Source organism: Dipodomys spectabilis, unplaced genomic scaffold (genome assembly GCF_019054845.1).
Source record: "Dipodomys spectabilis isolate Male_0828 unplaced genomic scaffold, ASM1905484v1 ptg000212l, whole genome shotgun sequence".
NCBI lineage: Eukaryota > Metazoa > Chordata > Mammalia > Rodentia > Heteromyidae > Dipodomys > Dipodomys spectabilis.
The window spans coordinates 1,801,049-1,813,386 of record NW_024870889.1 but is presented as its reverse complement, the minus strand read 5'-3'; the positions used below and the strand labels follow the sequence as shown (position 1 = coordinate 1,813,386).

At 52.2% G+C, this 12,338-nt stretch overlaps 1 protein-coding gene across 2 annotated transcripts in view; it reads left to right on the top strand.

The window, feature by feature from the left end:
- Nucleotides 1–12,338, top strand: part of Ppp1r13b (protein phosphatase 1 regulatory subunit 13B) — an 84,074-nt gene that overhangs the window by 67,366 nt on the left and 4,370 nt on the right. Inside the window, exons 9-16 of one of the 2 annotated variants that reach the window (XM_042696831.1) lie at nucleotides 2,891–3,071; nucleotides 4,893–4,997; nucleotides 7,083–7,252; nucleotides 7,623–8,124; nucleotides 9,347–10,116; nucleotides 10,703–10,840; nucleotides 10,919–11,052; nucleotides 12,016–12,182. In XM_042696831.1, the coding sequence (XP_042552765.1) occupies nucleotides 2,891–3,071; nucleotides 4,893–4,997; nucleotides 7,083–7,252; nucleotides 7,623–8,124; nucleotides 9,347–10,116; nucleotides 10,703–10,840; nucleotides 10,919–11,052; nucleotides 12,016–12,182 (2,167 nt within the window). The remainder of the gene's footprint in view (nucleotides 1–2,890; nucleotides 3,072–4,892; nucleotides 4,998–7,082; nucleotides 7,253–7,622; nucleotides 8,125–9,346; nucleotides 10,117–10,702; nucleotides 10,841–10,918; nucleotides 11,053–12,015; nucleotides 12,183–12,338) is intronic. The other variant, XM_042696832.1, reaches the window with a different exon arrangement.

The following is a 12,338-nucleotide window of genomic DNA, read 5'->3' as shown; positions in this document are numbered from 1 at the left end:
GCGCCACTTCCGGTTTTCTGGTGGTTTATTGGAGATAAGAGTCTCACGGTCTCTCCTGCCCGGGCTGGCTTTGAACCGCGATCCTCAGATCTCAGCCTCCTGAGTAGCTAGGATTACAGGCGTGAGCCACCAGCGCCCGGCTAAGGGGTTATAATTTTTTTAAAACAATCCTTATGCTGGTTTTACTTATTTATTTATTTTTGAGCTTTATTTATTTATTGTTAGTGTCTTTTTTGTTGTTGTTGTTGTTTGTTGGTTGTGGGGCCTGAACTCTGGACCTGCATGCTGTCCCTCAGTTCTTCAGCTCAAGGCTAGCACTCTTCCACTTGAGCCACAGTGTCACTTCCGGGTTATGTGGTGCTGAGGAATCGAACCCAGGGCCTCATGCATGTAAGGCAAGCACTCTACCACTGAGCCATCTTCCCAGCCCCAGGGGTTATAATTTTTTAAATGTCTAGTTGGTAATTGGAATTCCAAAACTACTAAGTACCCACTGGACAAAACTTGAAACAAGCCAGGCACTGGTGGCTTATGCCTGTAATCCTAGCTACTCAGGAGGCTGAGATCTGAGGATCACAGTTCAAAGCCAGCCTGGGCAGGAAAGTCAGAGACTCTTTTTGCCAGTCCTGAGGCTTGACCTCCGGGCCTGGGCACTGTCTCTGAGCTTCTTTTGCTCAAGGCTAGCACTCTACCACTTAAGCCAGAGCGTCACTTCCAGCTTCTTCTGTTTATGTGCTACTGAGGAATCTGCACAGCAGGTCCTCAGCCTTGGAACTTGAGTCCTTCTTTCATTTCAAGGCCTTCCTCCACTGGGTGGATGAGATCCACATTATGGACCCATCTGCCTTTCTCAGAGTCTACTGATTTAAATGTTAATATCATCTCAAAAATGCCTGCACAGGAAGTGGCACTGTGGCTCAAGTGGTAGAGCACTAGTGTTAAGCTGAAGAGCTGAGGGACATCGCCCAGGCCCAGGGTTCAAGCTCCAGGACTGTAAAAAAAAAAAAAAAAAAAGGCAAAAAACAGGGTGGTAATGGTGGCTCAGTGGTAGAGTGCTTGCCTCGCATGCATTAGGCTCTGGGTTCCATTCCTCAGCACTGCATAAACAGAAAAAGCTGGAGTGGTGCTGTGGCTCAAGTGGTAGAGTGCTAGTCTTGAGCTGAAGAGCTGAGGGACAGCACTCAGGCCCAGAGTTCAGGTCCCACAACCGACAAAAAAAAAAAAAAAAAAAAAATTGAGGAAGAGATTATTATTTATCAGGCGCTGGTGGCTCATGCCTGTCTGTAATCCTAGCTACTCAGGAGGCTGAGACCTGAGGATCCATCGCAGTTCAAGCCAGCCCAGGCAGGAAAGTCTGTGAGACTCTTATCTCCAATAAACCACCAGAAAACTAGAAGTGGCCTTGTGGCTCAAGTAGTAGAGCGCTAGTCTTGAACTGAAGAGCTGAGGGACAGCCCCCAGGCCCAGAGTTCAAGCCCCAAGACCAAAAACAACAACAAAAATAACACTTGTAAAGCAACATCTAGATTGGTAAATAACTGAATGTCTAGGTACCAAGTTGATGCATAAAATTAACTGTAACAAATGGCTAGATCCATTCTATCTGTAACTTCAGGATCTACCTGAAGAACTTGGTGCTTCTGCAGAGATGTGCTTCCACTGAAGATCTTAGATACTTTAAGCGGTTATGAAAGCCCTGTACCCTCTCCCCAGAATGGTGTAGTATTGTACACAGAACCTTGCAGACAGTGGCAGAGACTATGACTCTCCACTCCGAAGCTACCTGGTGACCCTGAGGAGCAGGAGGTCCTCTAATTAGAGCTCCTTGCAGACTCTTGGTGGGATTGTGTGGCCGGTGTCCTCAGGCACCGTCAGGATCACAGTCTGTCCTGGGTACTTTGCCCTACATTTTTTTTCCTTTTTTGCCAGTCCTGGGGTTTGAACTCAGAGCCTGGGCACTGTCCCTTAGCTTCTTTTGCTCAAGGCTAGCACTCTACCATTTGAGCCATAGCGCCATTTTTGTTTTTTTCTGTGTATGGGGTGCTGAGAAGTCGAGCTCAGGGCTTCATCCATGCTAGTCAAGCACTCTACCACTGAGCCACATTCCCAGCCCCTGCCCTGCAGTCAGTCAGTCTCTCCCTCCCTCCCTCCCTCCCTCCCTCCCTCCCTCCCTTCCTTCCTTCTTTGCATTTCAACATTTCATTTATTGGATTTTTCAGCATGAAGATTTGGGGGTTTATTTGCCCTGCATTCTTTTTTTTGGTCCAGTCGTGGGGCCTGAACTCTGGGCCTGGGCACTGTCCCTCAGCTCTTCAGCTCAAGGCTAGCACTCTACCACTTGAGCCACAGCGCCACTTCCGGCTTTTTTCTTTTTGCTTATGTGGTGCTGAGGAATCTAACCCAGGGCCTCAGGCATGCAAGGCAAGCACTCTACCACTGAGCCACCTTCCCAGCCCTGCCCTGCATTCTTTACAGTAGCTCTTACCCATACTTCACGGACAGAGGCACAGAGGCTAAGAAAGGCTAAGTAAGAAAGGCCCAGAGCAGTGCAGGGAATAAATGACAGGGCAGGTTTTGAAGCTATATTCAGACTACAGACCTCTGCCCTTCTAGGGGAGGGAGAGCATCCCCCAGATGGGGACAAGGTGGTCCTTGTCACTAAAAGTGATGCTGTCTTCACATCAGCCCCTCACTCTTGCATTGCCAGTAGGTGGGTATTATTAGAGGAAGTGGCTTCTACAGCAGTGAACCGTGTCCTCTGCAGGCTCTCTTCTAGATGCCAGTCTCTCGGGGTGAGGGTCTGTCCAGTGAGTGCTCTGTGGTCTGAACAGGGAGTCGGGCTAAGTTGAGTTTGGAAGAATCTTGACTTTCATTTCTTGTTGGTTTGCAGCTGAATCGTGTGAATGGCACATCGTCACCGCAGTCCCCCCTGAGTGCGTCTGGCAGGGTTGCTGCCGTGGGGCCTTACATCCAAGTTCCCAGTGCTGGGAGCTTTCCTGTCCCAGGGGATCCCGTAAAGCCCCAGTCTCTCACCATCGCCTCCAGCGCTGCCCACGGAAGAGCAAAACCCGGTGAGTGGCCCTGCCCCTTCATGGGAAGGAAGAGTTTCTGGAAGCTCCTGGCCTTCTGGTATAACACTTAGAAAGCCAGAGGTCACCAAAATAACAAATTCTATTTACTGATCTGAATGTACCATAGCTTTTCAAAACACAAATGATGGCCACATGTAATCCTGACTACTTGGGAGGCTAAGATTGAGAGGATAAGAGTTTCAAGGCCTGTAAGAGCAGAAAAGTTAATGAGACCCTATCTGGTTGAGCTCTTGGTTGATAATCGGGTATAGTGGCACACACCTGCCATCCTAGCTACATGGCAGGCTGAGAGCAGGAGGTTCTTGGTGCCATTCAAGCTAGAAAAGTCTGAGATTCATCTCAACAGAAGCTTCTTGGCATAGTGGCACACACCTGTCATCCTAGCTGGAATGGGAAGCCTAAAATAGGCAGATCATAGTCCAAGCTTACACCCAGATAGGAAATGAGACTCTGCCTCAAAAAAGGGCTGCAGATGTGGCTCAGCGTAGAGTGCCTGCCTCTAATGCTAAGTCCTGGGGCTGGGAAGGTGGCTCAGTGGTAGAGCACTTGCCTTGCATGCATGAGGCCCTGGGTTCGATTCCTCAGCACCACATAAGCAAAAAGAAAAAAGCCGGAAGTGGCACTGTGGCTCAAGTGATAGGGTGCTAGCCTTGAGCTGAAGAGGCCCAGAGTTCAGGCCCCACGACTGGACTCCCCCCCCCCCAAAAAAAAAAAAAGTGCTAAGTCCTGAGTTCAATCCCCAGTACTGGGCCAGAGGATATTAAGGATATCTTTCTCATAGCCCAGGTTTACTTTTTCCTGAGGGTACTTGGTGGTCAGCTGTGGATTCCTCACTGGACTTGACTCTTCTTGGTCACTTGTCAGTCCAGCTGTGGCTGGCCAGACCAGGATCACCTCCCTATAGATAGAGCTCCCCACTCAGCAGTTTCCATCAGTCAACCTGGAATAGGGCGTGTAATAGAGCCTAGCATACACAAAGCCCAGGTTAAGCCTTCAGCACCACAAAAAAGTCCACAAACTATTCCTTTGCATTGTTGTGCTGTGTGATAACTCCAGCTCTGTGCTCAAGATAGCTGGCATTCCAGCTGGCACAGGACCAGCCCTGTGTGGAGACTACCATTGCTGCTTAAGCCAGACTTCCTGACCACAATCCCTTCCATGTCCTCAAATACTAAAAGTTGCTTCATTTATGGGAACAGTATTGCTGCTCCCCTACTGTTAGGCTTGTGTTAGATTACTGTTTCAGAATTGGTGACTGGTTTGTACTGGTCTTCATGTGTGTCATTTTCTCTCCCTTGGTACGGACAGTGCCTAGTGATGCATCAGCTCTTTTTGGCAGCTTAGGGGTCGAGCTGAGTCCTACAGGTCGGACCTTTCCTAGCCCCCTGTGTCCAGAGCCTGGCTCAGATCTTTCTGGTCACACAACAGTCACACAGGGGCTTTGGTCAGCATGAGCTCCTCTGCACAGTGGTCTTTGATGAGCTATTGTTTATCTGTGGTAGAAGGTAGGAGTGGCTAGTCATCTATGCAGATATTAGCGCAGCCAGCTTCTGCTGACATCATTATTAGAATGTCCAAGCTTAAAATGTCACTACTCTCCATGGTGGGAGTGTGCTGTGCTGTTTGTTGAGTTGGCAGAAGAAGCTGCCCCCAAAGAGCCTCCACTCTTCTCTCCACTGGAGGGTGAAGCACCCACTCCAGGAAGCCTGTGTCTGCCCGCTGAGGTAGAGCCTGGATAGCAAATCCCTGGTAGGGACACTTAACCCTTGTCGTTGGCTGACCTGGTTCTGTGTCACACAGATGGCCATGGTAGACCCAGAGTGAGCAGCATGTGGACAGTGTCAGACCTGGACATCGGGCCTGGCTGTGGCTCTTCACAGCACTCTGCAAACCTGCTTGTGAACCGTATGTCAGCTGCCAGGCGTAGGGGGGCACTTCTGATCTGTAAGACTGAATCAGCAATCATTTGTTTTCCAATCTGACAAAGGTTCCTCATACCTGGACATAAGCAGTGCTTTGAAGGATCAGGTGCCCTTTCCATCCCAGACAAACATCCCCCCAACACATACACATGCATCACACACACACACACACACACACACACACACACACACACACATTCAGAGAGGGTTGGCCACCAGGGGTTAGAATCTAGGACAAAAAGGTTTGCGGGGGAGTGAGGGAGGGTTGTTTTTCAAAAGTTAAGATGAGCTGGTAGGCATGGTATCAAAGGCCTGTAATCCTCAGTCCCCTGGGCAGGAAGAGGGAAGACAGCTGGACAGCTGCGCTCCACGGTTCATTATGAGGCTTTCACATTACCCATCATAATTAGTGAATGTCTCTTCCTTTATAATAAAAGGAAATGACCTTCCTTCTATACCTGCCGTGTCCTGAACAAAGAAAAAGATTATTACTCTTCTCCCAATAACTGGTTTCCATAGACCCGCCCATGGCCATGTGATTTAAAAAGCCACTGAAGCAAAGTGCTAGTGGCTCACGCCTGTCATCCTAGCTACTCAGGAGGCTGAGATCTGAGGATCGCAGTTCAAAGCCAGCCCTGGCAGGAAAGTCCGTGAGACTCTTATCTCCAATAAACTACCAGAAAACCAGAAGTGGCCCTGTAGTCCAAGTGGTAGAACCCTTGCCTTGAGCTGAATTGCTCAGGGACAGCGCCCAGGCCCAGAGTTCAAGACTCACAACCAACTTCAGGCTCAGAGTTCAAGCCCCACGACCGACCAAAAAAAAAAAAAAAGCCATGACGCCCAGGTGGCTTGGCCACCCCTGTGGGGCCTTGCTTTTCTGGTCAGCCTGGAGTTTTCAAGGCCTCTAATAAGTTTCTTGGAGCCCACGCTTACTCCAGGGCTAAGATTCACACATTATTGCCTGAAGAAGGCTGGCAGGCCACAAAGAACAAGGACAGTTGGCGCCAGGCCTTGGAATTCCTGGCTAGCACTGATGGCTGAACCAGCACTGTGTCAGAGCCCTCCTGTCTATAGTGACACTCAGCAGAGTAGTGATCAGGTGATCATGTGTCCTGTTGTCACATTTTGCTCACGAGCTCCATGTGTGCAGATGCCACACGCTAGGCCAGCTAGGGGCACCAGGGGCATCGAGCCCTCTCAGCACACCACTGCCTCAGCAGCAGGGCCTCCCTCTGGGTTGTGCTGGAGCTGGCTTGGGCCACTCACTCTCCTGTTTTATGAGACAAATGGTCTTCCTGCCACAGCTTGGATATCATCCTGCCTGTGGTGACTCCTGCTTGTCCCCACCCACTAGTGGGCCGCGGCTGCGGTACCTCAGGGCGGCTCTGCACCCGTGCCTGATGAGAAGCGGGAACCCCAGTCGGTGCACAACGCTGACCCACACGTCATTCAGGCTCGGGTCACCTTTCATGACCCCACATGACCAGGCATGACTGCAGTGCACTTGTCAGTTTGGAAAACTGTAAAAAATTCTGTCTTTCTGGGAAATGAGGTTTTGGCTGGTTTTCTAATCACAGCAACAAAACGACACTGCTTCTCCTGCTGCCCAGTCAGAGGGAGCTTGTCCTGACCTTTGGTCACAAAGGGACGGACTTCCTCCCATGAAAGGAAAACTTTTTCAATTATGGCGGTAGCACAGGTCAGACTTGTTACGAAGTGGAAAGATAAGTCCTCATTGCTCTGTGTGATTGTGTTTCTAAATGGCACTTGCTTGCACATCCATGCCCAGGGCTTGCTCTGTTCTGCGGTGGGGCTGCAGCAGGCCGGGCCTGTGCTCCGTGGACAGCATCCGTGAGCTGCACAGTGGCGGGCGGCAGCTGAGGCTCCTGCCAGGCCTGTGGTGGTGGAGCAGTCAGCAGCGTGGCACTCAGGTGGTGGCTGACTTCCAGACTCAAGGAACTCTTTCCTAATGTGAAATCCCAGTGTTATTTTTTATTTCTGCCAGGGGGGCTGCTCTCAGCTAATTGCAAGAAAAAAAAATCTATTTACCTTCTGTGTTCTTTTTAAGCTAATGATGGAAGCTGGCCAACATTAAAGCAGAATTCTGGCTCTTCAGTGAAGCCAACACAGATGTCCAGTGCGGACTGGAAGGACCCAGTGATGGAGGGGACCCTCAAGCAGGGTGCTATCTCAAGCCAGCCGGTGCCTCTGTCAGCTCTGGGAAGCACTGAGAAGCTGGTAGGCTATCCCCATCCTTAGCTGAGTGCCAACAAGTAGAAGGGCCTGGGTGAGGTACCACACCGCAGATGAATCTTGTTAGTGTCTGCCTGCCTTACCCCAGAGTCTTAGATAGCTACCAGACCTAGGAAGCTGAGCGGTACACAGTTGCAGAGCCTGTGGGGGCCGGAGGCTGAGCAGTACACAGGTGCAGGGCCTGCGGCTGGGGTTTTTGTATCTACTTTGCAGACAGATGATGAGCTAAGCAGGGCCTTATACCCTGGTCACATAACCACAGGCTGATTGAACGATTCCAAATCCTACTGGGTGTGGATATATGCTTATCTTTTTAAAGAGTGACTCTGTTTTTCTTCTTAATACCAAAACTTAGGGCATCGAGATTGGTAAAGGCCCACCTCCTATCCCTGGTGTGGGAAAGCCACTGCCTCCAAGCTATGGGACATACCCGAGTCCTGCGCCACTAGCCCCCGGCTCAACGGGCTCTCTGGAGAGGAGGAAAGAGGGCAGCTTGCCCAGACCCAGCACTGGCGGGCCCAGTCGGCAGAAACCTGCTCCGCTGCCACCAGCAGGCAGCGCCCCACAACCTGGCTCATCGCAGCAGATTCAGCAGAGGATCTCAGTGCCACCAAGTCCCACGTACCCGCCAGCAGGGCCACCTGCATTTCCAGCTGGTGATGGGAAACCTGATCTCCCACTAACAGTGGCTATCCGGCCCTTTCTGGCTGATAAGGGCTCAAGACCACAGTCTCCCAGGAAAGGACCCCAGACAGTGAATTCAAGTTCCATCTATTCCATGTACCTCCAGCAAGCCACACCACCCAAGAACTTCCAGCCAGCAGTGCACGGCACCTTAAATAAGTCCATTAAAGCAGGTACAAAGGGTTTCTATTCTTCACCTGGGACTAGGAAGTACTAATTTGTATCCTTACAATTGAAGCATGTGCTACTTAGGATGAAACAGTTCGACCAGGGGCCAGTGACTCACACCTATAATTCCAGCTACTCAGGAGGATCACAGTTCAAAGCCAGCCTGGGCAGGAAAGTCTATGACACTCTTATTTCCAATTAACCACTAGAAAGGCTGGAAGTAGAGCTGTGACTCAAGTAGTGGAGTGCTAGCCTTGAGCAGAAAAGCTCAGGGACAACAGCCAGTCCCTGAGTTCAAGTCCCAGGACTTGCACAAAAACCATAATTCTTATAAGAAGTATGGGCCCGGTTGTCTGTGGGAGGGGAATGAACGATGAAGTGCACAGAGCAGTTTGTAGATGGACCCCAGCTCTGATCTCCTGTCTGGGCGCCCATATCCTTGAACTGCTTAGCAAATATAGCCCCTAGAAGGATAAGAACAATTTCCTTTTCCCTCTTGCTTCGTGGTCACTTGTTCTAAGAGCTGTCCAGTGAGTAGGGCGGGCCTTGCTTCTGGGGCCTCAGGCCCTCGGGCCATGGCTGAGCTAGAAGAGTGCTGGGTATAGGTGGTGTGACGAGGGCATCTGCTGCTCAGAGGTCTCCCAGAGCCATGAGAAGCTGCTTCACACCTGTCTTCTGTGGGTGTTGGAGAAGGGCAGACAAGAGGACATAGCTTCTTTCCACATGCCCTGTGGAGGACAAAGGTAGTTCTCCCTGGCCAGAGGATCCTGTGGGCCAGGTCTGGGCTAGAACCCTTGACATCCTCGGCCGTCACCTGCAACAGCCGGATGTGTGGGCCAGGAGTCGAGGCGTGCCTGGCCACTCCCTGCCAAGACCTCTGAGGCAGAGTGGAGTGTCAACGTGTGGAGAGGCCCTGGCATCCAGGGGTCCGCCCCGCCCTCCCGAGGTGCCACGCTCAGATGCAGGTTTTCTGGTTTGTTTCTCTTGAACCAGAAAGTGAAGCAAGCTTGTTTGGGTCAGGGAATGTCAGGCCAGCAACTTTTTCTTTTATGAAAGCCTAATAGTGGGCGCTCAGATTTAAGATAGATGCATTAGACACACCTCTGTTAGGGTGTAGAGATTGGAAATCAGAGCGTAGGCATGTCAGGAGCAGGAGGTGGTCTCTTGTTGTTAAACCCCAATCCTGGCAGCCAGGCTGAAGCTGTTTTTCTTCTTCTGTCTCTCCAGTGTACGGCAAGCCTGTCTTACCATCGGGGTCCGCGTCTCCGTCCCCCTTACCCTTTCTCCATGGGCCCTTGGGCACTGGCACATCACAGCCGCAGCCCTCTTCAGAATGTGCTGACAAAGAGCCAGAGCAAGAGGGCCCGGCCGCGCCCGGGGACGGCAGCGCAGTGGAGAGCCTGCCGAGGCCGCTCAGCCCCACCAAGCTCACCCCCATCGTGCACTCCCCGCTGCGCTACCAGAGCGATGCGGACCTGGAGGCCCTCCGCAGGAAGCTGGCCAACGCGCCCCGGCCCCTGAAGAAGCGCAGCTCCATCACAGAGCCCGAGGGCCCCGGCGGGCCCAACATCCAAAAGCTGCTCTACCAGCGCTTCAACACGCTGGCTGGTGGCATGGAAGGCACCCCTTTCTACCAGCCCAGCCCCTCGCAGGACTTTGTGGGCACTCTGGCCGATGTAGATAACGGGAATACCAATGCTAATGGCAATGTGGATGAGCCCGCGCCCGCCCAGCCCACAGTCCCCCTCCCCGAAGAGCCCGCCCCTTCCTCCGATGCCAATGATAACCAGTTACCTTCCCCAGAGCCCCAGGAGCTCATCTGTCCCCCAACCACCCACCACACCGCAGAGCCCACCGAAGACAACAACAACAACGTGGCCACGGCCCCCTCCACAGAACAAACCCCCAGCCCCGTGGCTGAGTCCCCATCTCTGGGGGAGGAGCAAGTCCCTCCAGCACCCCTCCCTGCCGCCGTCCACCCTCCAGCTGCCTCCACGGTGGGTATCCTTGCTAACCAGAGCCAGGCCTCCCTGGCAGCTGTGTGGAAGGTGGAACCAGCCATGTCCTGGCTGCCACAGTCAGCCTGATAATCCTACAGACAAAGCAACACGAGGAGGTTGCACAGGAACCTAGTGAAGCACTGCTGAAACACAGAGGCTAGGCAAACAGGAACGAACCTTCTAGACGAGCCTCTGGGGAGGTCCAAGTGCTGACACAGAGGGGCAGAGCATTATCACAGGGAGTCTCAGCAAGACCATCCTGGGTGGGTTTTTACAGCTGGAAGAGCCTGTGGGGTGTCGGGTAGATTCCTGTGGCTGGCGTCTGGCGTGTGGCTCAGATGTAGCTGTTGGAACACACTCCCCTGCCTGAGCCTCCCACAGAGCAGCTCGAGGTTGGCCGTGCCCAGCCCCTCCCAGCCAGGAACCCCAGCAGAGCTCAAGCCCCCACAGATGCCCAGGCCTTGGTGGGATGTCCCCGGGGCTCTCTTGGAGAGCCAGTGGTTTTAGAGCTTCCGTCCTGCTGCTCCTTCCCCAGGGTGGGTCCTTGGCCGCCTGGATACTGACAGCACTCACTTCCTCACAGAGCAAAAGAACCAACCTGAAGAAGCCCAACTCCGAGCGGACGGGACATGGGCTCAGAGTACGCTTCAATCCCCTGGCGCTACTTCTAGATGCTTCTCTGGAAGGAGAGTTTGATCTGGTGCAGAGGATCATCTATGAGGTGAGCCACACACACCTGTGTGTGCTGCTGTGAGGCGGGGGTGGGGTGCCGCTGGCTGTGATGTGATTTGTGTCTTAGGTGGAAGACCCCAGCAAGCCCAATGACGAGGGCATCACCCCCCTCCACAACGCAGTCTGCGCCGGCCACCACCACATTGTGAAGTTTCTGCTGGACTTCGGTGTCAACGTGAATGCTGCCGACAGCGACGGATGGTGAGCACGCGGGCTGGGTGTGGAGTTCCAGGGCTCGTATTCCCTGCCCCGCAAGAGGAAAACACGTATTCTAGACAGTTGGGAAGCACGGAAGAAAGAATACCTCTCTCCTGCGGTTTGCTGTCTTTCCTGTCCTTTCTCTTAACTATTTTGGTAAAGAGAGCTGGGTTTTTCTTTTTTGGTCCGGTCGTGGGGCCTGAACTCTGGGCCTGGGCGCTGTCCCTCAGCTCTTCAGCTCAAGGCTAGCGCTCTACCACTTGAGCCACAGCCCACTTCAGGCTTTTTTTTTCCTTCTGCTTATGTGGTGCTGAGGAATGGAACCCAGGGCCTCATGCATGCAAGGCAAGCGCTCCACCACTGAGCCACCTTCCCAGCCCAAGAGAGCTGGTTTTAATGTCTTTAATGTGCCTTACAACATTGCAACCTGAGTATTTGGCGAATCATTTGCTCTTCCTCTTTTCAAATGTTCTGTAGGGAAATGTCTGAATTCTGTATATACATTCTATAGGAAAAGTACCTACATTAGACACTTTATTTATTAGACACTCCTTTATTAGACACTTAAAGCACTTGAGTTCGGTTTCCATTTGCCTTCAGATTCAGTGGGCAAATGGAGTAGGGCCATGAGTCTACTCCAGGGTTTTTGAACGTGCATACAACTCTAGTTTTTAATTGTGGTAAAATGGCTACGTTTTACCATTAGCCATTAGTAACGTGCATGTCGGCGAGTTACGCAGGTTGACGCTCAGTGCACTGAGCAGGTTATGGGCCATTACTTAATCTACTCCTTAACCTCCCTTCTCAACACTATATATGGTCTAAAGCAGTTTTCACGGAAACCATGCCTTTAAAAAAGCACTACAGCTTTCCTGGCACAAAGGCGTGGCATCCCCACGAGCATTCCGTGGAGGGGGTTCTCGTGCGGTTGGTTCCAGACCTCCATCTTCCCTCCTGTGTCTCCAGGACACCGCTGCACTGCGCTGCTTCCTGCAACAGCGTGCACCTCTGCAAGCAGCTGGTGGAGAGCGGCGCTGCCATCTTCGCCTCTACCATCAGCGACATTGAGACTGCTGCAGACAAGTGTGAAGAGATGGAGGAAGGCTACATTCAGTGCTCCCAGTTTCTCTATGGTACGTGTGTGCCTGTGGGCCTCGGCTTCTTCCCTGGTTGAGTGATGGGGTCTGGGTAGCATTGTACTGGCCCAGAACGTGAACTGGTGTGGTGCTTACCTCCCTCTCCTTACTCCGAGGACATGTGCGAACCATGCTGTTACAGGAACGAGAACG